This window comes from Mus musculus, chromosome 5 (genome assembly GCF_000001635.26).
Source record: "Mus musculus strain C57BL/6J chromosome 5, GRCm38.p6 C57BL/6J".
NCBI classification, from domain to species: Eukaryota; Metazoa; Chordata; class Mammalia; order Rodentia; family Muridae; genus Mus; species Mus musculus.
Window position 1 is genome coordinate 135,854,543 of NC_000071.6, and position 25,168 is coordinate 135,879,710.

General features: G+C 50.4%; 1 protein-coding gene and 1 non-coding gene across 8 annotated transcripts in view; both read left to right on the top strand.

Moving 5' to 3' along the window:
• Positions 1–20,231, top strand: part of Srrm3 (serine/arginine repetitive matrix 3) — a 67,914-nt gene extending 47,683 nt beyond the window's left edge. For 3 of the 7 annotated variants that reach the window (XM_006504472.2, XM_006504471.1, XM_006504473.4), the window contains 8 exons: positions 21–56; positions 1,327–1,377; positions 1,903–2,007; positions 2,496–2,673; positions 13,631–13,977; positions 14,286–14,510; positions 14,615–14,752; positions 18,538–20,231. In XM_006504472.2, coding sequence (XP_006504535.1) covers positions 21–56; positions 1,327–1,377; positions 1,903–2,007; positions 2,496–2,673; positions 13,631–13,977; positions 14,286–14,510; positions 14,615–14,752; positions 18,538–18,766 — 1,309 coding nt within the window. In that variant the 3' untranslated portion in view covers positions 18,767–20,231. Of the gene's footprint in view, positions 1–20; positions 57–1,326; positions 1,378–1,902; positions 2,008–2,495; positions 2,674–4,739; positions 4,758–6,792; positions 10,690–12,584; positions 12,605–13,630; positions 13,978–14,285; positions 14,511–14,614; positions 14,753–18,537 lie in introns of those variants that run through there. The other 4 variants (XM_006504476.4, NM_021403.3, XM_011240902.2 and 1 more) reach the window with 4 other exon arrangements.
• An 883-nt stretch (positions 20,232–21,114) lies between these two features.
• On the top strand, positions 21,115–21,221 carry Gm22450. The gene has a single exon (XR_003956132.1). It is a non-coding gene; the product is annotated as a U6 spliceosomal RNA (small nuclear RNA).
• The last annotated feature ends 3,947 nt before the right edge of the window (positions 21,222–25,168 follow it).

The window sequence follows — 25,168 nt, forward strand, 5'->3', positions numbered from 1 at the left end:
GAGGACTTATCACCCTACAGGTCTGATTCTGGGTCCCGGAGGAAGAGACGATACAGGTGAGCTGTGCTTTCCTGAACAGGCAGGCAGACAGAGGCAGCCGGTCTCCTTCAGGGACCAAAGCCACAGTAGTGAGAGGGGCCCCTCTTTCACTGATGCAAGTGAGGCTGAAAGGTCAGGTAGGCCCAAGAACTGCTTTTAGCCTTTGCCCGCCCCAATTCAGCCCCAAGAAAGTCCAGGAAGAATTGCAACTCCTGTGTCCAGTGGGTGTGTCAGGAGGTACCCTCTTAAAAGCAGAAGCATCAGGAACCCAAATTGCATGGAACGGGGCGGGGGGCATGCCAGGCCAGAGCATCTCTGTGAACTGGGTTGGCTCAGAGATAGAAGATGGGGTGCTGAGGCTCTGACCACAGCTGGAGTTTTGGCATATCGGTTGCTAGCTCTCTACAAGCCTGAGCTTTAGGGATGACCGAGGGAAGGCGGGGGTGGGGGTGGGTAGGGATGGGGGACCCAGGCATAAGCTAGTAGAAAGCTCAGTATCAGGGATCAAAAGGTATAGGCCAATTGCACCCTTACTCTGGAAGCCAGACTCCCTCTCCACAACCCTGAGCAGGTGTAGTCTCCTGGCCCTTCCATTGGTGGGATTTACAAAAGGCCATTTGTACGTGTTGGTAGAAAAGCCTATACAGTTCCCCCCACCCTACCCTTTTTATTTTCCCAATCGCCACCCCCAGAACCTCCCCCACCCCGTTTCTGCCCATCCCCTCCCTCCCAGAGTGGATGGGTAGCATGGGCCTCTGCTGCCCCCTAGTGGCCACATGCTATGTTCAGCCCCTCTGACTAGGACTGGACCTGTAAGTGAGCTAGTACTGCTACATCCACACCCGGGAGATTCTGAGGCTCAAAGCAAGCAGAAGACTTCCCACTCCCAGGTCCTTTCCTATTCCTTTCTCTCTTGTAAGAAGTACATTTCTGTGCTTGTTATATGTGTTTGGGATTTAAAAGGATTTGGTGGCATCAGAGAGGGGACGGGAGATGGAATGAGATTAAACGGGAAACAGAAAGCAGAATGTGACAGACAGAGCATGGCTCTGTGGTAGTGCTCCCGCTTAAGTGTGCCCGCCAGCACCACATGCATACACACCCCTTTTCATGAAGCCTGGCTGTACCCTATGGGCAGATCCCTGTCAGCCAGGAAAGTTCCGACCTAAGAGAAGAGCAACTGGAACTTCCAAGCTTCTGTACCTGAGTTCAGCTGGGCTCCAGTGCGCGCTCTACACAGTCACTCTCTGGCCCGCTCTTCTCAGACTCAGTCTTTGCTCCCTGCAGATCGAGAAGCCTCAAGAGCAAACGAAAAGAAAAAAACAAAGAGCGAAAGAGGTAAACACACCCTCTGCTCCCCCATCCCCAGAAAACCTGGCCTTTTAGCACCCCAAACCAACCTCTTAAACGCACCTCGAATCGTACCTCCAAGGGCAAAGGGTACTACTCAAAGGGTAGCTCTCTAGTTGTGCCAGACGGAAAAGTTAAGATTCACTTAACTTGCACAGAGGAAGCCCTGTGAGCCAGTGGCCACTTAAGATTGTTGGAGCCTAGGTCCCTTGCCACCCATGTATTCTTTCTGTCCCTTGATCCTTTCAGCCACACACCTTCATTCCAAGACCAGGTGAGAGATGAGATGGTCTTTGGAAGTTGGGGCTGTCCCAGGAGAAGTGCTTTTCCCTAACTCTCAGGAATGATTTGGAGACCTTATACCCAGACCCATTCAGGCCGTGCTGGGGGTGGGGCTGATCCCCCAGTGACCTTTCTGAGTTACCTACCCCAAGTCCCTGTGGTCAGGCCAGGCTACACCACGGTCAAGGCAAATAGCACTTCCATCAGGCCGACTCCTCTTGCCCACCCCAGGCCTCACACTGAGTCTCCAGGCCGAAGGTTCCACCACCACAGCAGCGCCAGCTCCCACAGCCCCTCAATGTCCTCACACTACAGTGATTCTGGATCACCCAGCAGGTAGGCTGAACCCTGGGGCTGCGCTCAAAGGGGATGCATCGGGGCAGGCTGCTACAGTGCTTGCCTGGTGTGCACGAAGCTCTGGGTTTGACCCCCAGAACAACCGTGGTAGTGCATGCCTGCAATGCCAGCACTTCAGAAATGGAGGTAGGAGGATCAGAAGTTCAAGGTCATTCGAGACTAGATGTGGAGTTTGAAGGTCAGCCTGGATTACATGCGATCATCTTCAAAAAATTACAGATAGATAGATAGATAGATAGATAGATAGATAGACAGACAGACATCGTCGTGGGATGGAGGGAATTGTTGTGTCCCTATGGGTTGGGATGCGGGAGCAGTCCTCAGAACCAAAGTTCATCAGACAGAGCAAATTGGTGTCCATCTGGAGGAAGAACTTAAATAGGAACTCAAGGTAGTGCAGCTGGAAACCAGGTCAGTTGCAGAGGGGGCGTCCCACGCCGGCTCCCCCGATCCCTCTGCTCCCCCAGACTGAGCCCCAAGCATCGAGATGACGGGCGGAAGACAGGCAGCCAGCGATCCAGCGGGAGCCGGTCGCCATCCCCATCGGGCGGCAGCGGATGGGGGTCGCCCCAGCAGAACGGAGGCAGCAGGCAGCGAAGCGGAGCGCACGGGGGTCGCCCCGGCTCGGCGCACAGCCCGCCCGATGTACGTAAGCTTGGCTTTGTGGAGGGTTTGTCATGCTGTTTGCCTGCTGACTGCGCCGTGCGGGCTGGGGCAGGGTAGCAGAAGGGGCGGGGCCGTGATGGGTCTCCAGGTGACCCGACAGATGCTCTCCCTGTTCCCATCCCTCTGACCTGTGCTCTACAAGGAGAGTCGGGTGCCTTGCTCAGTTGGATGTCGGTTGGCTGTTGTTCTCACCTGGGCCTGGTGGTCTGGTGAGGATTTGGGGGTGCGTGGGCACCTGTAGGCCTGGGCTACTTTCGACTTGGCAAAGTGAAGGTCAGAGAAGGCTTGACCATAGAGGTAGTCGGGATACGCTGCTGGGGAATGAACAGAGGTTTCTTGCCTTCAGGGAGCAGGCGCAGACTATAAACACATCATTCAGGAACTAGAGAGAAATGACTCAAACTGCAGCGGGTGTCATGTGACACCCAAGCCCTTACCCCTTCACTGAGTTCTTCCCTCTTCTTAGCCCCTTCCATTAACCCTTCACTTCTCTCGGGACCCTGCAATGAGCTTCTTTAGTACTTGGCCCCAGCATTGCCCACCTTGAACCAGTGTCTTCAACCTGTGAGCCTCTCCTCCCAGGCTGATAGTACAGAGACAACTATAACACCCCTACCATTACTATCTGCTCCACAAACTGTGCCCACCCATCGTCGGGAGGGACACAATCACCTCTAGATCTGCAAGCATGTGATGTGATCACATGACCGTAGGAGCCCAAACAAAAAACACTAGACCTTTTTCTCCCCACAGGGTCTATAGACCTCATCTGTCTGTCCATCAGAGCATGAGGCTGAGGCCTCGCAGGGAGAAGGTGCTGCAATGCTGACAGGGCCTCTGGGTGTGCTCAGGAACTTGGGATAGGATAGCAGGGTCCCTTCCACAGCAGCCATGCATTACCCACGATGTCTCAGCCACGCTCCAAGCTGTCCTCCCCACACTTCAGGTCTCTGCAGCCAACACAAACCTCTACATGTCAGTTTCATTTTGATTTTTTGGTTTTGGTTGTTTTCTTTCACTCCCTCCCTTTTCTGAAATACTCTTCCTCCTGTGGTGTCGGAGAGGAAGGTGGAAAGGAAACAGGCACAAAGCTTTTGTTCTCAGGATGTCTACAGATGAACCTGCCTCTAGGCTGTCCTACCTGGAAAGGATGCCAGGTTCTTGGCCTAGCTCCTGAGGCTGTGGTTAGGCCAGCAGTTGTGAAGACAGCGATGTCTCTTGGATCTGTCTTGGGTATGGGAGAGGGAACAAAGGGGTATCTTAAAGCAGCCCAGCAGGGGCTGGAACTGATGAGGTAACCTGCAAAGTAGCATGGCCACCCCCAAACTTCCAAAGCACAAAAGACCGAGCACAGTCTCCCATGTATGGCCTCCTGAGATAGCCCAAAACACAGTTTTGGTTTGGTTTGGCTTCAAACCAAGTCTCATCCTATTTCTGACCCCTTTTGTGGGGTCTTGGAACTCTGAGCAACTTCCCTGCCTGTGACCCCTTGCAAGGGTCCTGTACATGTGTAAACAAAATGGCTACAGTAACCAGACTCCTGCAGGTCTGACAAAATGACAACAGTACCTAGAAGGCTTTTGTCAAATGGCTTGAGTCAGCATTTGGTCTAGGCAGTACTTTGTATCTTCTGCCCAAAACACAGTTTCACATGGCCACAGGAGTTTTCCAAGAACATTGTTCACTCTTATCTCAAATCATAGCTCAGACTCTCTCTCCTCATCCTTGCCTCCTGCACAATCTAAGACCATCCTGGGTCTGCAACCTATGTTTGAATCCTCTATTTAAAAAAAAAAAAAAAAGACTGGGGGTGGGGGTGGGAATGTTAAAGAGACTGGTTCTTCTGTACCCAGAAAGGTGAGATGAAGGGAGGGTGGGGCATCAATGGTGCCTTCACTGTTTCAAGAAATATTTTTGAATGTCTTTGGGCATAAATACTGGGAGCATTAAGACACTATCATTAAGAAAAAGAGAGAGAAAGAAAGATATGGAAAAAACAGAAGCTCAACATTTTAACCCCACCTATGTCTTTGTTTGTTTTTTAGCCTCCCATTTGAAACGTGGTAATACTATAATTCCATATCTTGTTTAGTTGAGGGTGGGGGAGTTTACGTCTTTTTTTTCCTGTTATTTTGGTTTTTGGTTTTTTTTTTTTTTTGGTTTGTATTTACTTTTTCTTTATTTAAAAAAATTTTTGTAATGTTCAGAAATATGAGCTATCTTTCTGGGTTTGCGTTGGGTTTTGTTTTGTTTTGTTCTCTCTCTCTCTCTCTCTTCTGTGTTCTAGAACTTTTGTGTGTGTTACTGTGGAAGCCTTTCTTCTAATGCAGAGATGGTGTTTGAATTTCAAGTCTACATTAGTCATGCCCATATCTTTATATACTTTCCTCTCTTCTGATCAGAATTTAAAAGGGAACACAACTCCAAATAAAAAGTAGTAACCATACCAATATTACTTCCTAAGGAGGGACAATTATCCCTCTTATTAACCCCAGGGAACTGAAATTATCTCACATTGTAAATTAACAGTACTGGTGTTTCTGAGTTCACAGAGGACCTTGCAAAAAACTAGGGACCACACACAGAGAGAGGGACTGACATTTCCTTGGGTGCTGTTGGCAGGCAGGGGAAGCCAGTGTCAGGCCTTTAATTCTAGGACTTGGTAGAAGCAGTCTAATCTCTGAGTTGAAGGCCGGCCTGGTCTTCAGAGAACTTTCCAGGACAGCCAGGTTACACAAAGAAACCCTGTCTTGAAAGACAGACAGATAGATAGACAGACAGACAGACAGACAGACAGACAGACAGACAGAGAGAGACTAAAGGCTGCTACAAATTTAACTCAGGTAAAGTTTTCCAAGATAGGCATTCTAAGCTAGAGAAAAGCACCATTCTAGTCTGGGGACAAGCCATTGGTATCTCTGAAAAGTACAGCCAGGCCTGGTGGTGTTCACCTCTAATCCAAAGAAAGAGAAGCACAGACCCCAGACCATCAAGGTCACTCTCGATAACTTAGTCTAAGAAAGAAAGAAAATCAAAAGTAAAAAGATATCTTGGGATGTGGCTCAGCAGGGGGATGCTGGCCTACTATGTGTGAGGGGGAAAAAAGGAAGAGAGTTATGAATGGGGCTTAGTTGGCAATGTTTGCTCAGTACACACAGGTGTACTCAGACTGAATCCCCAGCACCACATGAAATCTGGCATCGTGGTGCACTTGAGAGGTAGATGCAGGAGAATCAGATATTCAAGGCCAGCCACAACTATATAGCAAGTTCAAGGCTAGTCTTTGCTACATGAGGCCCTATCTCAAAAAAAAAAAAGGCAGATAAAGAAAAGAAAAAAATTTAGGGAAGCCATGGGGCTGATCTGAGAGGCAGGATCCTTCTTCCAATGGAACCTGTGGTTGTCTTTCCTTTTAAATATGCAGTCCCCACCCCGCCCTCTGCACCCTTTCCACTGGCCTCACTTAACCACCTCCTTCTCTTTGGCCTTTCTGTTTCCTGTCTCTCTCTAGGCCCCATCTCTCTGTGACTGTTTTCCCCTTTCCATCTCTCTCCTCCAGATTTGGGCCTCTCCTCCAAGCTGCCTGTCTCTTCCCTGTCCACCCTGTGGTTTTCTGCCTTCTTTAGCTGCTGCATGCATGCCCTCTGGGGAGTTTGTTATATAAAGGATTAAGGAAAGGGTAGGTTGGACCCTGTGGTTAAAGGTTTTAAAAGAAATGAATACATAATGAATCTAACAGAGGTGGCTGACAAGTGGCCCTTTCCATCCCTGGGGTGACACCCAGAAGCCACTGGGCAGGCTGTTTCCCCCTCTGCTAGCTTAGAGGGGAGGCCACTTTGAGTCACTGGTGTCCTGCCTTCCCTGTGCAGAGACCTTTTTTGTTTTTATTGTTGCATCCCTGTCTGTGACCACTGAGAAGGTAGGTACCCCAACCTGGCTATGCACTTGCTCTCCGACTCTCAGCTCAGATATGTGCAGCCGCTCTGCTTAATTTGAATCTCTCTCTCTCTCTCTCTCTCTCTCTCTCTCTCTCTCTCTCTCTCTCTCTCTCTCTCTTTCTCCCTCCCTCCCTCCATCCCTCCCTCCACTTGTTTTAAGTTGATTGTTTTTCTCTTTCCTCTCTTTCTTTCTTTAACTAACTTTTCACTTACCCCCTTCTCCAAACTGAGCCACCTGAACTGTCCCCCCTGGTCTGTGGTTTGGTTCCCTTCACTCCCCATCCCTAGCCCTGATGACTTTGCGGGCTCATCCTCTCCTCCTTCCCATTTTTGCTGTCTCTGCTTCTTCCTCTCCACCTCTTGATCCTCTCCCCAAGCCTCCCTTCGCTCTCCCTCATTCTCATTGTTGGCTGAATGTACTTGTATGTGGTCTAACATTCAGTCTTCATGTCTATTCTTGTTCTGTGTGCTTGCAGTGGGGCTGCTTTGGTTGCTACTGTCCGGGGTGGTTGCAGAACCCCTAACCTTCACCCTTGCCAGCTTCTAGCTAGGAGCTTTGGTCTCACATGCTCCAGTCCTCCAGGGCCCACCTAGACAGTAAGCAGTAGAAGAGTGGGATGTAAGAACCTTGAGGGTCAAGTTCAAAGTTAAGTCCTGTTGCACCCTTTGGGACTGACTATACCAGGCTGAATGAACTCTAGACTTAGACCAAGTCCTTTTTATGGTAGCACAGTAGATCTCAGAGGTACAAGCTTCAGGGTTCTAAGATACTAGCAGGCATTAGTACCACAGAGAGCCATAGCTCTGTAACTTACATATGATGACAGAGTCACTTCAGAGGGTCTGGAGTGGGCCAGGGACAGGCACTAGACCTTAAGAACCTACTTGGCCAAGACGCTGGGGTGATTTTCAGAATGGTATAAAATCTTAGCTTAACCCCAGAACAGGGGCTTCTCCAAGTCCCCAGTGTCCTTTCTTCTGCTGAATTTCTGAAATTGAGAATTCAGTGGTATGCCTTGTGGCAGAATGATCCAGAAGAAGCCATCGCTAATAGTCAGAGTGACTCACGGCAGAAAGAGCACTTATATCACATGAAACTCGTGGTGGCCACTCCAGCGCTCAACTAGCTGTGTAGAAAATGGCAGTCAGAAATGGGTCCTTAGGTTGCCACCATCTCCTCCTTCTCCCATCAGCTTCCTGTCCTGCCTGAAAATAACCACAGAATTTTGAGCTCCCGGGAGCCACTGTGAGGTCTTGCTAACTCTCCATCTTCAGCTTTGGAAAAGGAAGGGTTAGCTACTTCTCCCGTGTTTATTCCAGGACGGGTCAGGCCAGCTCACTTCTCAGAACACTCTAGCTATCTTGAATGATGCTTCCTGGGAGGGAGATGACATTGTTGCTCTTCCCAAGGGGGATGAGGGCTGGGAGTCTGAAAGGGAGAGGTGCCTCAGCCTGAGGAGGACATGGAGCCCCCCTTTCAAGACTTCCTGGTTTTCAACATGGGGAGACAGTGGGAGAGAGGCAAGCATGTGCAGTCCTGGGGTGCAAAGAGGACACAAAGGCAAGTCACTCCAGGTGTTTCCTTGCCTCTGTCTCCTGCCCCCTCTGCTTCCACTGTCTCCTTTCTCTGACCTTGTTTATTGCCCTTGACCCTCAAATTTTTCTTATACAGGGGTGTGGGGGGTAAGATGTCACTAGCAGAGCTAAGAGAGTAACTTAATGTATGAAGTGTTTGCTTTGCAAGCAAGAGGACCTGAGTTCAAGCCCCAGAACCCACATTAGAAAGCCAAAGATGGTGGCTTGTGCTTCTAATCCTAGGTCTGGGAAGGCAAAGGCAAAAAGATGCCTGGGGCATGCTGGTCAGCCAGCCTGGCTTAATTGACTAATCCTGGGTCCTCAAAACAGCTCAGTGGGTAAAGGTGCTTGCCACAAAGCCCAGTGGCCTCAGTTCAATTCCTGGAACTCACAAAGTAAAAAGAGTAAAACAGGCTCCTCAAGTTGTCCTCTGCACACACACACACACACACACACACACACACACACACACACACATACACACATACACACACATACACACACACACATACACACACATACACACATACACACATACATACATACATACACACATACACACACATATACACACATACACACACACAACTAAATAAATAAGTGTAATTTACAATGTATAGCTGCTAAAAATTAAAATTTAAAAAGAACAGCACCCTGGAGAAAGACACCCAAGATTGACAGCTGGCCTCCCCATACACACACATACATATACACCTGCACACACACAGGAACATATACACAAAAGAGAGAAGGAAGGAAGGAAAGAAGGAAGGAAGGGAGGGAGGGAGGGAGGGAGGGAGGGAGGGAGGGAGGAAGGAAGGAAGGAAGGGAGAAAGAAAAGAAGGAAGGAAAGGATGGAGAGAGGGAGGTGCAGCCTCCAGCAGGGTCATGGTGACCTTTTCTCAGCAGCTTCTGGAGGGATGAGTGGGCTGCCCTTCCCCAGGGACTCCCTGACAGCACCTTCTTTCCATCTTCTGCCATCCTGGGCTGCAGGGGACCCTCTCCATCCAACCCCAGGCCTTCACCCCTGCTCTGATCCTTTCAGGCTGGGGGCCAGCATCAAGATTCTGCTCATCCCCATTTTATCAGTGGGGAAGCATGGCCACCTCCTATGAGACTTAGCATAAGTTCTCACAATCAACTTAATTCCCCTCAAGGGCTTCTCCTTGGGCTTGGGCAAGGTCAGTAGGCTCAAAAGGAATCACAGGAAAGTGATGAGGAGCTGTGACTTCAAGACCTATGTAGGAAGGTAGGAAGCCACCTATCTTGGCTTAGACCTCAATGGCTGGGGACAAAAGCATATTAGGGGTATTCCGCCACACAGTCCAGATCCTTTCTGTTCCTAATATTCTACACCACCTCCAAGCCAAGGGAAGTCAAGATATATCTGCATGGCACTGGGGATCATTAGCTCAGCTGCCAGTGTTTGCCTAGGACGCATGAAGCATTGGGTTATAAGCTCAACATCTCATAAATCAGGCGTGATGGCTCATGGAGGTAGAGACAGGAAGAATAGAAGTCCAATGTCTGGCAAGATGTGCCCATCGATGCAATGGTGGTACAACTGTTATGGGGGCAAAGCAACCACGTTTTTAGTTTAAAAAAACAAAACAAAACAAGACTTAAAATGTTCAAGGTCAACTTTGGCTATATAGTGAGTCCTAACTGAGCTCCATGGAACCTTGTTAAAAGTGATGAGGAGGAAGCTAGGACTGTGGCTCACTGGTAGAACGACTTGCTTAGCATCCGTGAAGCCCTGGGTTCAGACTGTAGTACTGACAGGGGGGAGAGGTGGGAGGGGCTTCCTGCTTGTCTTTGGCAGGGAACATCATGGGCTTGATCTTCCTCCCTGACCCTGTTCTTTGCCTTGAGTCAGGTCTCTAGCTCTGATTCTGATCTGGTCCCAATCCCAGTATGCAATCCTTCACCACTGGCCTTGCTGCCTCCCCTGACCAGAGTAGCCTTAAAGGAGGGGACCACGGTGACACGGGGCTGTGAGTTCCCATGCATTTGTTCCTAAGGCTCTCTTACCTGGTATCTCTGTTTAGTTGACAAGCTGACCACCCTGGGCATAGGATGCATTGGAAGAACCTAGAGACATCATTCTCATTTGCCCCCTAGAAGGAAATTCATTGAGAGAACCCTGGTACAGACCAGGGACTGAAAGATGTTATTTGCCTGTTGGGGTCGGGGAGAAAGCTGAGGGTTTTTCTGGAGATGACTTTTAAGAATGAAAGTATCCTTACAACAACCAGCCTCAAGCTGAGCACAGTCTAATCTGGGCACATAATGCAGACACAGGAATTTTCTGGAGTTCAAGGTTATCTTTGGTTACATGGAGAATCAGAGGCCAGCCTTGGCTACATGAGACCCTGTCTGAAATTTTTTAAATGGGGTCAGGGATGTAGCTCAGTCAGTAGAGTTCTTGACTAGCATGCATGCATGAAGCCCTGAGTTTGAGCCACACCACTGCATAAAAATACCTGTAATTCCCAGCACTTGGATGGTGGAGGCAGAAGAATCCGAAGTTCAACTAGATCAAGAACTGGGAGTTCCAGGCCAGCCTCAGCTACAAGAGACCTTGTCTAAAATAAAACAAAAATCAGCCTCCAGTTCCCATAGCCTAAGCTGATGAAGAAGTAAAGATTGCTTAGTGGGACAGGTGACTACCAGATCATACCCAGAGGGCCGCCTATGCCTGCCTCTGCTTTGGGAGAAAGACCCACTCTCCTGGGAGAAGTCTTCATGGCTCATTGACTCCCACAGTGTATTCCCCAGTTAGTGTTCATCGATTTCTTCAGCCAACCACAACCAATCACAAGCCAGCGGCACATTCCATCAGTGAGGCCCACATCCTGGCTCTAACTCTTTGTGGGGCTCTATGGAGCCCCGAAGAGAGGTCAGGGCACATCATCCCCTTTGCCAGAAACATCCAAGGTCAGGCCAAGGAAATCATGCTTTCTTCCTAGTGATAGCAAGATATCCTGAACAAACTCAGCTCAGACTCCCTTTGGGCGCCTGGAACTCCCTGATTGGCCCTTAGTGAAGCAAATTCTTCCTTCCTCAGCCAATAGCATTAAGGATTCAGTGTCCTGTTTTATGCTAAAAATTGGGATTACGCCCAACAATGGCGGCATATGCCTGTAATCCCAGCATTCAGGAGTCTGAGGCAAAAGGATTTCAAGTTCAAGGCTATATAGTAAGACCATGTCTAAAAACAAAGCAAGCTGGGCATAGTGAAGGGGTTTGTAATCCCAGCCCTTCAGAGATGACATCTGTAGGATCCTGAGTCCAAGGTCATCTTGAGCTGCATATTGGATTCTAGATTCCAGGCCAGCCTATAGATCTTGAGATCCTGTCAAGCCAAAGAAAAGAGCTGGGTGGTCTCGGTGGCAGCCCACACCTTAAGTCTCAGCATTCAGGAGGCAGGGGCAGGTGGATCTCTTGAGTTCAGGGCCAGCCTGGTCTACAGAGCAAATTCCAGGATAGCCAGGACTACACAGAGAAACCCTGTCTTAAAAATAAATAAATAAATAAATAAATAAATAAATAAGCAGATGAATGAATGAATGAATGAATGAATAAATAAATAAATAAATAAATAAATAAATAAATAAATAAATTAGAAAAGAGAAAAGAAACAAAGAAAGAATAAAAGAATACGCACTGGCATCATTGTGCATGCCTTTAATCCCAGCCCTGGGAAGCAGAAGCCATTGTTACATAGTGAAACTCTGTCTCAAACAAGCAAACCTGAGGTTACAGACAGCAGACCTGCTGGGTAATGATTGTGGAAGTGTCAGGGACAGACTTGTAAATGGAATCATGGCAAGAATAGTAAGTAGCATCTGGTCTTGCAAGGCTGGGGACCAAAGTCAGGAGGGTCCTTCTGTAAAGGGAGGGGTGGGGAGGCTGGAAAGGGCACAACCAGAGAGTCCTCAACTATTTATCCTGGAAGAGACATTGGGGAGCAAAAGCCAAACCCTCGAGGTGCGGATGGGGAAACTGAGGCCTAGATTGGGGATATTGACTTGTCCAGGGCTCCGTGGTGCTGAGGCAGTAGGCAGGCTCCATTCCTAGTTCCCAGCCAGGACCTCGGATGGTGTCAGGTTCCCTTTCTGGTCCTAACTCACTCTTGGAAAAGAAACAAATTCACAGCCCTTTTCAGATGTCAGCCAAGGGCACCGGCTGACACCCAACACCCAAGGACCTGGACATTTGCTGGTCCGCTAGAGGTGAATCAGCCTCCTCTCGGGCCTAGAGGGGGTGGTTGCGTTTTTCTCTCTCTCTCTCTATCTCTCTTGCATTTTTGTGACTCTAATGATGAACTTATGCTACCACGCTTTTCCCTTTTCTTACACAACTTACCTACTAAAGGAGGAAGTGCCACTTTATTGGTAAGTGGACGTTAACCAAGAGGGACTTAAAAAAAAAAATCAGAACGTTAACAAAAAAAAAAAGAAAAGAAAAGAAAAGAAAAAGAAAAGAAAGAAATGAAATGAAAAAAAAAGAAAAAGAAAAGAGAGAAACAGAAAGACAGTCGGTCAGCTACTGAACATCCCTGAGCTCTCGGCAGGGTCGCCAAAACAAAGCCAAATATTAACCGAAAGAAAATAATAACAATAAAGTCAGGTTCCCCAGCAGATCATTTTGATTTGGGTATATAATGACATTTGTGGTATTTTTGTTTCTGTTACTATTATTATTATTATTTTGATTTTCTTTTTTATTTCTGTTTTGACTCCTTTTCTTCGGTTGAATTTTGAGTTCAGTTATCTTGCCCCCTCCCCCATCTGTGTGCCGTGTGACAAACCCCCCCCCCCATGCCCTTTACCCTGGTGGGGGGAGCCTGGCCCTGGTGGGCTGGCCCTGGCTTGACCTACCAGTGTCGTACCTCTCTCTTCTCTCTACTGGGGGGGAAGTCGTCTGTCCCCCATGCGGGGACAATGCCAATCCCTCTGGTGCCCCATCCTGGAGCCCCCCTCCCCTGCAGCCTCCATTCCCACCGCTCCGTCCCTCTTGTGTTATGCATGCCGAGAACCTTGCATGGTCTGCTATGTTGAGGCCAGAAGGTGAACACTCAGGAGAGGTAGAGGCAGGGCAGGCGCGGGAACCGTGTGTGCGATGCTCCGGGGCTGCAGCCCGCGGCCTAGGCCCGGTGAAAGCCCTCTCTCCTTTTCTCCCCCCACCCCACTGCCCTCTCACGTCCCCCCACCACCACCCCTTCGATCCCTCCTCTTTTTCTCTCCAACCTCTCCATCCGGCTTGCACCCTCCCCGCCCCTCTTCTGCTTCTTCCCCGCCCTCCCGCGTCCATCCCATGCATCTGCCACCCTTTCTGCTCCGGTCCCCTCTGCATCCCTCCCGGCCTCTCTTGCCCCCTCTCCGCCCCTCCGTGCCCTTCTCTGCCTCTCTCCCCGTCAGAAGCCCAGCTCGCCCCGGGCCTGCGACAAGGCGGCCGCCGCGCCCACGCCTCCCGCGCGTGGGAAGGACAGCCAGAGTCCCCGCTCCGCGCCGTCGTCGCAGGGCCGCGGGGGCCGCGCGGCGGGAGGGACAGCCAGGCGCCGGCGTCGGCGACGGAGGAGGAGACGATCGCGGTCCTCGGCCAACGCGCCCCGCCGCAGGGGACGCCGGCGTACAAAGCCCGCGCCGCCTCGGGGCTCGTCGCGCTCGCTCAGCGGGGCACACTCCAGCAGCGACTCCGGTGGCGGCGCCCCGGGCCCCGGGCCCGAGCCCTGCTCCGAGCGAGGTCACGGCGGACACGGGAAACGGTGAGCCGACCTCCTACCTACACTACACAGGAGTACCCCTTCACTGGTCATCCCCAAACAGTGACCTCATTGGTCACCCCGCATATGCCCCCCCCCCTTCATCATTCCACGTGCAGCCCGGTCACTCCATCACTTCCAATGAAGTCCCCCTCCCTTGTTAATAATCCCACAGGGAATCCCCAATTTGTCCTTTGACGTCCCATTTTCTCTGGGGTGGGCTCATGGATCTCTACTGCCACCCACACAACCTATGTCTCCCTACCCCGCAGCCCACACAACTGAGCCCTTCCCCTCGCTCCCTCCTCTAGGGCAAAGGAGCGCCCCCCGCGCGCACGCCCGGCTAGCACCTCGCCATCGCCTGGCACGCGCGGCCGACGGGGCGGCCCAGAGGGCAACAGCTCATCGCGCAGCCCGGGTCCCCATCAGGGCTCCTGGAGCTCCAGCCGCTCGCCCTCCAAATCCCACTCGCGCTCCCCAGACAAAAGGACCCGCAGCCCCAGCCTCTCACCGTCGCCCAAGAAACCTCTTGGCAGGTAAGTGTCCCAACCGGAATAGTGTGGTGGGAGGGGGCGGATGGCATAGAACCCGGACTTAGGACCCAGATGGCGGGGATCCCTCACCATGATGGGTCCCACAGGGACAAGGACAGCGAAGGCCGTGCGAGGCACGCCGAGGCTGAGGCCGCCCGCACCCGGCGTCGCTCCCGCAGCTACTCGCCCATCCGAAAGCGGCGCCGGGACTCGCCCAGTTTCATGGAGCCGAGACGCATCACCAGGTACAAAGGGGACTCGGACGAGAAGAGACTAGGGCTACTCACTCTAATTGGTAGCTAGGGATGTCAAGAAGTCAAGGCTCACAGGCCTGGGGGCCTTCTCGAGTGGTCTGATTCTAATACTGAGGAAAGAGGAGGGTCTTGTGGGGGGGGGGCGAGAACTAAAGGAGAGATGGGTTGGGCGAAGAGAAACTAGTGGACTCAGGGGTCATCGAAGAATTGGGGAGAAACGAGGGTGCCAGAGCATGAAAGACAGAAGTGACAACCTTGGGAGGGAAGAGGTGCCATGGATCCGAGCTGGTCTGTGGTTCGGGGTGACCAGTCACAGGCATAGATTGGAAGATTCCATTCATTCATCTGGAGCCCCTTCTTCCCTCCCCGTGTCTATCACACCCTCAATGATACGAACTTTTCTCCTTCATCTCAAGGAACCTCCTGCTGCGTGGCCTGTGGCCAGCCTGGGGGCTGTGTGGACCGGGCTCCACAGGCAGCCCAAGTGATACTCATGTGAGCTAGTCTGGTGGTGGTCAGCTCTCCATCTGCGTCTCCTTTTCTCACTAACCTCCCAACACCCCGGGGAATTGGCGGAGGGGGCAGAGCATACTAGTATCTGGGGCAGCTGTCTGAGGAACCCCATGCAGAATGAGGCGTGTGGCCGAGGTGACAGAGGAATAGAGGGGTCTGAGTCTGGAGATGAAATCACCCAAACGCTGGGACTGGTGGCTCAGGCCTCTCATCCCATCTACTAGGTAGGATGGGGAGGAAGAGAGTGGCAATTCAAAGCGAGCCTGAGAAATTTAGCAGGACCTAGCCTCAAAATAAAAAGATTGATAGAATGTTTGCCTAGAATTCCCCTAGGGAGGGTCTGGGGGCGTGGCTCAGTGGTAGAGCACCTGCCTAGAATCCACCAGGGAGGGTCTGGGGGCGTGGCTCAGTGGTAGAGCTCCTTTCCTAGAATCCCCCAAGGAGAGGCTGGGGCGTGGCTCAGTGGTAGAGCCCCTGCCTAGAATCACATGGTCAGTAACTGGGGACCTAGATAGAGCATCTGCCTAATATATGTGAGGCCCTAGATTCAATCCCTACTGCCAACAAATCAAAATTTACCCTGAAGCCCAGGATTAGGTCAGTATGACTAGATCGCCATTGGCAGAGTTCTGAGCCCAGCTTTGCCCTGCTGAGGCACCTGAGGGAGACTGAATGTACCTCTCTGGCCCTCAGTGGCCAGATGTGTCTAATTAGCTGAAATACGTAAGAATCTTTTTAACTCCAAAACACTCTTCTCAAATTAAATGTCCTTAGTCCAGAGGTTCTCAACCTTCCTGATGCTGCACCGCTTTAGTTAGGAACTGTAGTTCCTCATGTTGCGGTGACCTCCCCCACCATAAAAATTATTTTCGTTCCTCTTTCATAACTACTATTTTGCTAGTGCTATGAGTCATAATGTAAATATCTGATATGAGGTCCCAAAGGGGTCGTACCCCACACAGGTGGAGAACCATCCCATTCATTCTTGATAGTCTGAGTCTCCAAGAAAGCAATATGGCTGCCTTCTACTCAGACCTAAAGGCCAGGCCACTACACTAGAGATAGCATCCCAGATGCATTCAGTTCTACACTGAGGGTCCTAAGATGGGCAGAATTTCACATCTTCCAGTTGGACGCCCACCTCAGCCCCTCTGTCCCAGGCTGCCTCCTCCTCCTCCTACTAATGCACAGCTGGTTTTTCTTCCTCAGAATTAACCCATGTTGCGGGGCATTAGAGCCCCCTTAACCACTTTCTTTTCTTTCTCTGGATCATAGCCACCTGCCTTCAAACTAACTCCGGGCCAGCGGGAGGTAGCTGAGTGAAGGGTTGGGATGGAGATGGGAGGTGGGGACAAGCTGCAACAGGGACAGCAGTGGCCAGGGGTCTCCTCCTTGTTTTCTTTGAGTGACCATAAAAGTCTACATCTTCTCAGCCTAGACTGCAGAGTTCCAAGACAGCCAGGGCTACAGAGAAACCTTGGAAATCTTGTCTAGTATATATATATCTCCAGGCACTGGTGGCACAGGCCTTTAATCCCAGCACTTGGGAGACAGAGGCAGGTGGATCTCCAAAGTTCAAGGCCAGCCTGGTCTACAGTGAGTTCCAGGACAGCCAAGGCTACACAGAGAAACCCTGTCTTAAATAAAACAGACAAACAAAACAGAAGCAGAAAAATAAAAATCTAAATCTAAATATTCTATTCGGAGAAGGGATGGGGGAGGCAGAGAAACGGGACTTGGCCATAGTCGTTAGTACTTGCACGTGAAGAGGCAATTGCTGAGCTTCATTCAAAGGCCTATGGCTGTGTCTCACTTAAGAGAATGCGAGTAGAGCATGCATAGAACCCAGCGTTCCACACATGGGCTGTCACAGGGTCCTCATCACAGACTGATGGCATAAACCTGCAGCCCCAGCACTTAGGAAATTAAAGGCAGAAGGATAGGAAGTTCAAGGATATCCTCGGCTACACAGGAGGTTCCAGGCTAGCCTAGGATACATGAAACTGTGTCTCAAAAAAGAAATCAGTTTCATTCATGCTGGGCATAATGGCACACATCTGTGACCCCAGAACTCAGAAGCTGAGGCAAGAAAACTGAACATTACAGGCGAGTCTGAGCTTCATAGTGACATCTAAAATAAAGCAAGAAGAAAAGGAAGGAAGAGAGGGAGGAAGGGAGGGAACGAGGGAGGGAAGGAGGGAGGGAGGGAGGGAAGAAGGAAGGAAGGAAGGAAGGAAGGAAGGAAGGAAGGAAGAAAGAAAGAAAGAAAGAAAGAAAGAAAGAAAGAAAGAAAGAAAGAAAGAAGAAAAGAGGAGGAAAAAAAAGTGTAGTGGCACATGCCTGTGATTATAGCACTCAGGAGGTAGAGAATCAGGAGTTCGGGACCAGCCTTGGCTACACAGTGTGTTTGAAGCCAGCCCGAGCTATAGCAAACCTTCCTTAGAAAATAAAAATGAAATGAAATTTTGGGTTAGAGAGATGGCTCTAAGGTTAAGAGCATTTACTGCCATTCCAGAGGACCCAAGTTCAAGTCCCAGGACACATATCGAAGTTCCATGTTGATCAGCTCCAGGGGATCCAACAACGTCCAGCCTCTATGGCCCCTGCACATGTGCACATACCCCCTCCCCCGACACATAATTAAAAATAAAAACATTAAAAGGAAGAGGAAATTTCATTCATGAAGTTCAGGGTGTACCTCGGCTAGACTAGACCACTCCTCGTATTTGTGAGGCACTTTTCTCTCTCCCCAGCATGACACACGGAGAGACGGAAACACACATACACAATAAACTTCGTTTATTCCGAAAATGTTTGACACACACTCAGATCGATAAAGAACTTGGCAGACAGGGCTGGCGAGATGGCTCAGTGGGTAAGAGCATTGACTGCTCTTCCAAAGGTCCTGAGTTCAAATCCCAGCAACCACATGGTGGCTCACAACCATCCATAACAAGATCTGACTCCCTCTTCTGGAATGTCTAAAGACGGCTACAGTGTACTTACATATAATAAATAAATAATTTAAAAAATAAATAAATAAAAAGAATTTGGCAGACAAGGAAAAACAAAACAATCAATATGAATTTGACAAAGGACACAGAAATTTGGAATTGGGGTTGTCCCAGAGGTAAAAACTCAGGGGAAACTGAGGCAGGAAGCCCTGGCCACTGTTGGGTGGGGGCTGAGGCCTGAGTGAGGGCCACGGATGGGCAGAGCTGGCGGCTCTAGGTGGACTAGGATCTTCTTTTTCTCTCCTACAGTGCCCGCAAGCGTCCCATCCCCTACTACCGGCCCAGCCCCTCCTCTTCCTCCAGCTGCTTGAGCACCGACTACTCAAGCCGGAGCCACAGCCGGAGCCCCAGCCCTGGCCACAGCCATGGAAGCTACAGCAGCCGCAGTCACGGGACTCGCAGCCGCTCCTGCAGCGCCTCCAGGAGCCGCAGTCCTAGCTACCACAGCCGGAGCAGCTCTGAGAGTGGGGGCTTCTAAGCCCAGACGGACCCATCTAGGGTTGGAAGGCCCTGGAACAAGGAGAGGCTGGGGCCCTGAGACCTGGGAAAGAGGGGTCTGTAACCCCATACTGCTACAGAGGTCCCGGGGTGGGGGTGGGGCAGCACGTGGGCAAGTGGGACTACAGAAGAGCGTCTTCTAGGGTGGGTGAACCACCCACGACACGAGGAGGAATCAAACTGTCCTGCCCCTGAGGTGTGCCCATCCCCACGCCCTGCCCACCCACCATGCCCAGGGAACAAAGAGCCTTTGCGAACACAGGGATCAGATCACCACACCCCTCTTCTGCTTGAGGCCAGCTTACCAGCCTGGGGCCCATTGCCTGTGTATGGCACAAGAGTCCACAAGAGTTGGCTGTCACCTCACCTGAGCTCAGTGGACACCCCCACCCCCACCCCACACAGCTCGGAAGGTGCCAAGCTGGGACCTTCCCCTCCTCTTTCTTTATCTCCCACGGGGTGGATCTAAAAATGGCAAAGTGAGCCAGATCTAAGAGAGAAGGAAGGACCACCTAACTCCTGGGGTAATGACAAGCAGAATGAGAAGTTCACACTCGGCCCATCTCTCTCCCTCGCCTTCACATCAAGGCCACGCCCCCCAGGCCTTCATCAGCACAAGAGGTGGCATATACCACATCTGTATCTAACACGGAAGTTAAAGGTCAGCAGCTGAGGCCCTATCTCAGTTGGTAGAATGCTTGCCTAGCATGCGTGAAGTCCTGGGTTCCATCCCAAACAAAGCATAAAACCGAGCATGCTAGTGCATGCCTGTAATCCCAGCACCCTGGAGGTCGAGGCAGGAGGACCGGAAGTTCAAGGTCATCTTAGGCTACATAGTGAGTTCGAATCCAACCTGGGGTACAGGAGAATCTGTCTCAAAAGTGAGAGACTGGGAATTCAGGCCAGAAGATAAGAAAAAACACGGGTAGAAAGCAGCGGCATTTTTTTTTTTTAAAGCATGGGCCCAAACAAGGCAGTCAGATGACCAAACAGGTCAAGGGCTACTGGGAGACAGGTACAGGCTGCTGTCTGGGTTATGGGCCAAATGATAGCTCACGGTCACAAGCTAACTAACACGCGGTGCACTTCGGAGCCTGCCCGAGGGAGGCCTCCTTACCAGGCTTTGATGGGGCAGGTTTGGTCAAGGCTTTCAGAACTGGGATGGTAGGTTCCAGCCAAAGCCCTCACCCTGGAACACGACCGGGATGAGGCGGTCCCCCCTCCAGCCCTCTTCTGCGGCACCCAGCCCCACCCACCCCCCTGCTGGGGCCCTCAGGGATCTCGAAGTCTTCCTTGGCCCAATAGGGCAGATGCCCTGGGCTCTGGTGGGGGGAGGAGTCTGGGGTCTGAACCGGGTTCCCACCTTCTCTCAGTTTCCCCTTCCCTCTTTCTCCGCAGTGCGGGAAAACATTTGGACTGTAATAAAAAACACTAGGTGCCCGGGTGACAGGCTGCGACTGAGTCTCTGTAACTGCGAGCATCAGGGAGCAGGGAGGACTGGGGTCTCTCCCCATAAGGACTGAGTGGGGCTCTCATTCCTCCCGAGGGGCCCAGTGAGGAGAGGTGGGTGGCCTCAAGGAACCAGGTCCCATCACCCGACCACTTGCCTCTGAGGTTCAAGTGGAAAGAAAAAGGGAATCAAGAAAATGTCCTTCCACCCTGGAGGGTTTGTGGGCTATTTGTTAAAATTATTGTGTGTGACACACACCTTTAACCTCAGCACTCTGGAGATAGAGGCAGGCAGATCGCTGTGAGTTCAAGGCTAGCCTGGACCTCAGAGCAGATTCCAGCAGAGCCAGAACTACACAGAGGAACTCTGTCTCACACCCCACCCCAATTATTGTGTGTACATATGCAATATGTTTGAGGACGCATGTGCCACTGCACGTGTGTGGAGATCAGAGGACAACTGTGTGGGGTCAGCTCTCTTCTGCCACATTTATATGAGAGCCAACTCTGGCCACCAGGCTTGTGAGGCAAGTACCTTTACCAGCCGCATCATTCTGTGGCTAGTGGGGGGACAGCGGTGTGTGTGTGTGTGTGTGTGTGTGTGTGTGTGTGTGTGTATCCGGTATGTAGTATGTATGTACACTGTGTGGCCATGTTTGTTTTGTTTACTTGAGACAGGGTCTCCCAAGGCTAGAGAGATGGCTCAGTGGTTAAGAGCACTGACTGCCCTTCCAGAGGTCCTGAGTTCAATTCCCAGCAACTACATGGTGGCTCACAACCATCTGTAATGAGATTTGATGCCCTCTTCTGGTGTGTCTGAAGACAGCAACAGTGAACTCATAAATAAAATAAATAAATAAATCTTTAAAAAAAAAAAGAGTGCTCGCTTTGGCAGCACATATACTAAAATTGGAACGATACAGAGAAGATTAGCATGGCCCCTGCACAAGGATGACACGCAAATTCATGAAGCGTTCCATATTTTTGCCTCAGTACAGGGGAACGCCAGGGCCAAGAAGTGGGAGGGGGGTAAGGGAGTGGGGGGGGATATGGGGGACTTTTGGGGTAGCACTGGAAATGTAAATGAAGAAAATACCTAATTAAAATAAAAAAATGAGACAGGGTCTCTCTGTGTAACCCTGACTAGCCTGGTAGACCAGGCTAGACTAGAACTCTCGATAATAATCCTCCTGCCTCAGTCTCCTGGTTACTGGGATTTCAGTCACAGGCCACCATGCCCTCCCGTTCCTCGTCCTCCTGTCTGCCCCCCTTTTTGTCTCCCCTTTGTCTTCTGTGTGTGTGTGGTGTGTGTATGTACTTTATGTGTGTATGTACTATGTGTGTGTGGTTGTGTAGTGTGTGTATGGTGTGTGTGGTGTGTGTTGAGTGTATACTGTGTGTGGTGTGTGTGTACTGTTTGTGTGTGTGGTGCATGTACTTTGTGTGTAGTATAGTGTATGGTAGGGGGATATGTGTGAAGGGGTAGTGTGTGTGTGATGTGTGTATAGGACAAAGGCCAACATTAAATGTCTTTCCTCTATTTAAGCTTTTCCACCCTAATCTGAGGCAGGGTCTCCCAGACTCTGGAGCTCACCAGTTGGCTAGACTGACTGGCCCTGGACTTGTCTCTGCTTCACACACACACATACATACACACACACACACACACACACACACACACACACAGAGAGAGAGAGAGAGCATGGCAGCATCCAGACAGGCATGGTGCAGGAGATGCTGAGAGTGAAGGCTGCTAGCAGAATACTGGCTTCCAGGCAGCTAGGGTGAGGGCCTTATTTCCCACACCCACAGTGACACACCTACTCCACAAGGCTACGCCTACTCCAACAGGGCCACCTCTTCCAATCGTGCCACTTCCTGGGCCGAGGATTTACAAACCATCCATCACACTGGTCTATATAGGGAGTTTCAGGACAGCCAGGGCTACACAGAGAGGCTCTGTCCCAAAACAAAAAGAATCACACACACACACACACACACACACACACACACACGAGTGCTTTCTTATTATTTTCCTTTTCTCTCTTTCTTTCTTTCATTCATTCATTTTTCTTTTTTTTTAAAAAAGAGTAAACCATGCTCGCCTTAACCATCAGTTTGTTTTTTGTTGTTTTTTTTAAGATTTATTTATTTATTATATGTAAGTACACTGTAGCTGTCTTCAGACACTCCAGAAGAGGGCATCAGATCTTGTTACAGATGGTTGTGAGCCACCATGTGGTTGCTGGGATTTGAACTCCAAACCTTCGGAAGAGCAGTCGGGTGCTCTTACCCACTGAGCCATCTCAGCAGCCCCATTCATTTTTCTTATTCCATGCCCTGTGTGGGGGCGCTGGGTTGCATGTTTATATGTGGACCACATACTCTATGCCCGGGGAGATCAGATCTCCTGAAACTGAAGTTATAGTGGTTGTGAGCCACCATATGGGTGCTGGGAATTAAACCCCAGTGGTCTGTAAAAGCAATAAGTGCTGCGATTCACCACTGAGCCATCTCTCCACCCCCTAATTTCTGTTTTTAAATTTTACGTGTATGTGGATGGTGTGGGACATAACGCAATGCGCACATGGACGCCAGAGGGCGAACTTTGTAGAGTTAGTTCTCTCCTTCTTCCTCTACATGGGTTTCCAGCAGCAAACTCAAGTTACCAAGCCTATTTTGGCAAATGCCCCCAGCTACTGAGCCATCTCAGCCTACCACTATTATCATTGTCGTTGTCGTTGTTGTTGTTGTTGTTGTTGAAAGCACAGAGACCTTCATCCTGTCAGATTCCCAAACCAAACAGCCACAGGGAAAAGGAAATATCTCCCCAAGACGGTGCACTGTTATTTCCAAAATGCACCCTCGGCTATTCATTTATTTGTTGTTTCCCTAAATTCCCCCGCCACACTCCCATAGGGTTTCTTTGTGTAGCCCTGGCTATTCTGGAACTCACAAGAGTTCTGGCCAAGAACTCACAGAGATCTGCCTGCCTTTACCTCCACAGTGCTGGAGCTAAAGGATTGCGCCACCTCCCCGCCACAGTTACCTTTGAAATGTTTATTGAATGCGTAAACGAAAGAAAGAAAAAAACAAAACAAACAATCCCCGCCCCCCTCCCCAGCAATTCCAGACGCCCTGAATCAATGATAAGGTTGTTGGCAGTGAGCAGACACTAGAGGGAGACAGAGTGGTGGAAAGGTGGCTTAGGGGATACCTTCCGCGGGAGGCTCCCAGCCCTCTGAGCTTCCTTGGCTATGCAAGATAAGAAAAACTCCGGGGGATTCAGGCCCAGTCTGCCCTCTGCTCTATTCCTTGCGGGACCAGGAAAACACGACCGGGTTCACCACGCGAAAACAGGAAGTATGGATCCCTGCCCACCGTTGCCTGGAGAATGGGCGGGGCCGTCCTTCCCCAGGATGCCCGGGTTTGGCACTCCTGGCTCTAGACCCTGGAACTAGCTCTTCCGGATTGGGGATTTAGCTACTCACTCTTATATTGGTCAGCCTTTATCTGATGGGACTCACATGAAGCACCCCAATGGTTTCTATCCCAACACACAACTAGAGAACAGCCCCCCGGCCGTGTGTGTGTGTGTGTGTGTGTGTGTGTGTGTGTGTGTGTGTGTTAGAAGAGGTTGTAAATTATGTGTATGTGGAAGTGCACATCTGTGTGCCTGTGGAGACTAGAAGACATGGGTGTTGTTCCTCAGGTGACACCCTCTTTGTTTTTGTTGAGAGGCAGTCTCACTGGCCCAGAGCCTAGGGTGGCTGGCCTACAAGGCCCAGGAATTAACTCTTCTGTCTCCATCTTCCTACCACTGGCATTACAAGCATACATCGTCCTATCTGGTTTCTTTTCGAATAGGTACTAGGAATGGAACTCGGGTCTTCATATTTGCAGGACGAAGCTCTCTCCCCAGGTCCCTGTGTCTTTAATCAGTGTCTACAATGAAAGCCCCCAAGCCAATGTAACACATAAATCAGGTTGAGTCCACTGCTATCCCTAGTCCTTGCCTCTCTGGGGTACTCCCAGAAGTGGACTCCACACCTCCCAAGCCTGCGTCTGTCATTAAAACATGTATTCAGCTGGGCAGTTGTGGCTTTAGTCCCAGCACTCAGGAGGCAGAGGCAAGTAGAGCACTCAAAATCTCCACAATTGATTTTTAAAAATATTTATTTATTTATTTATTTATTTATTTATTATATGTAAGTACACACCAGAAGAGGGCATCAGATCTCATTATAGATGGTTGTGAGACACCATGTGGTTGCTGGGATTTGAACTCAGGACCTCTGGAAGAGCAGTCACTGCTCTTAACCGCTGAGCCATCTCTCCAGCCCCTACAGTTGATTTTTATGTGTGTGGGTGTCGATGAAGCGGATTTGAGCTAAACCAAGCTAGAAGGATTCTAGCTCCTTTTTCTAATATATATTTATTTGGGTGCACATGCGCGAGTGTGTGGGTCTACCGCACATACTATGACACACATATGAAAGTCAGAAAACAACTTTTCTGCTCTCTCCTTTCACTCTGTGAGCCCCAGGACTCACCAGGCTTAGTGGCAAGTGTCTTTACCTACTAAGCCATTTTAACAGTCCACACAGAACGCACTTAGCATGGTTTTGCTACAACTGAATTTGACAAGGGAGTGTTAGAAGGGCCTAGGGAAAGTCTAAGTTTGGTCAAGCAATGCCTGTGTGCACACTGCAGCCCTTTAGCCTTTACAGAGCAAGAAGTCGCAGACGGCACAGGGGGCGGGGGAGGCAATAGCAGAGGAGAAACTTGATTCACAGCCCTGGAGACTTCCAGAACATCCAGTCCAATGGTCTCATTGTGCAGATGAAGAAAATGAGTCACATTTGCTGGCCTCTGGCCAAGGTCAAAAGCACTCAGGTCCCCAGACTCCCTAGCTAGACAGATTCTCTCGGCT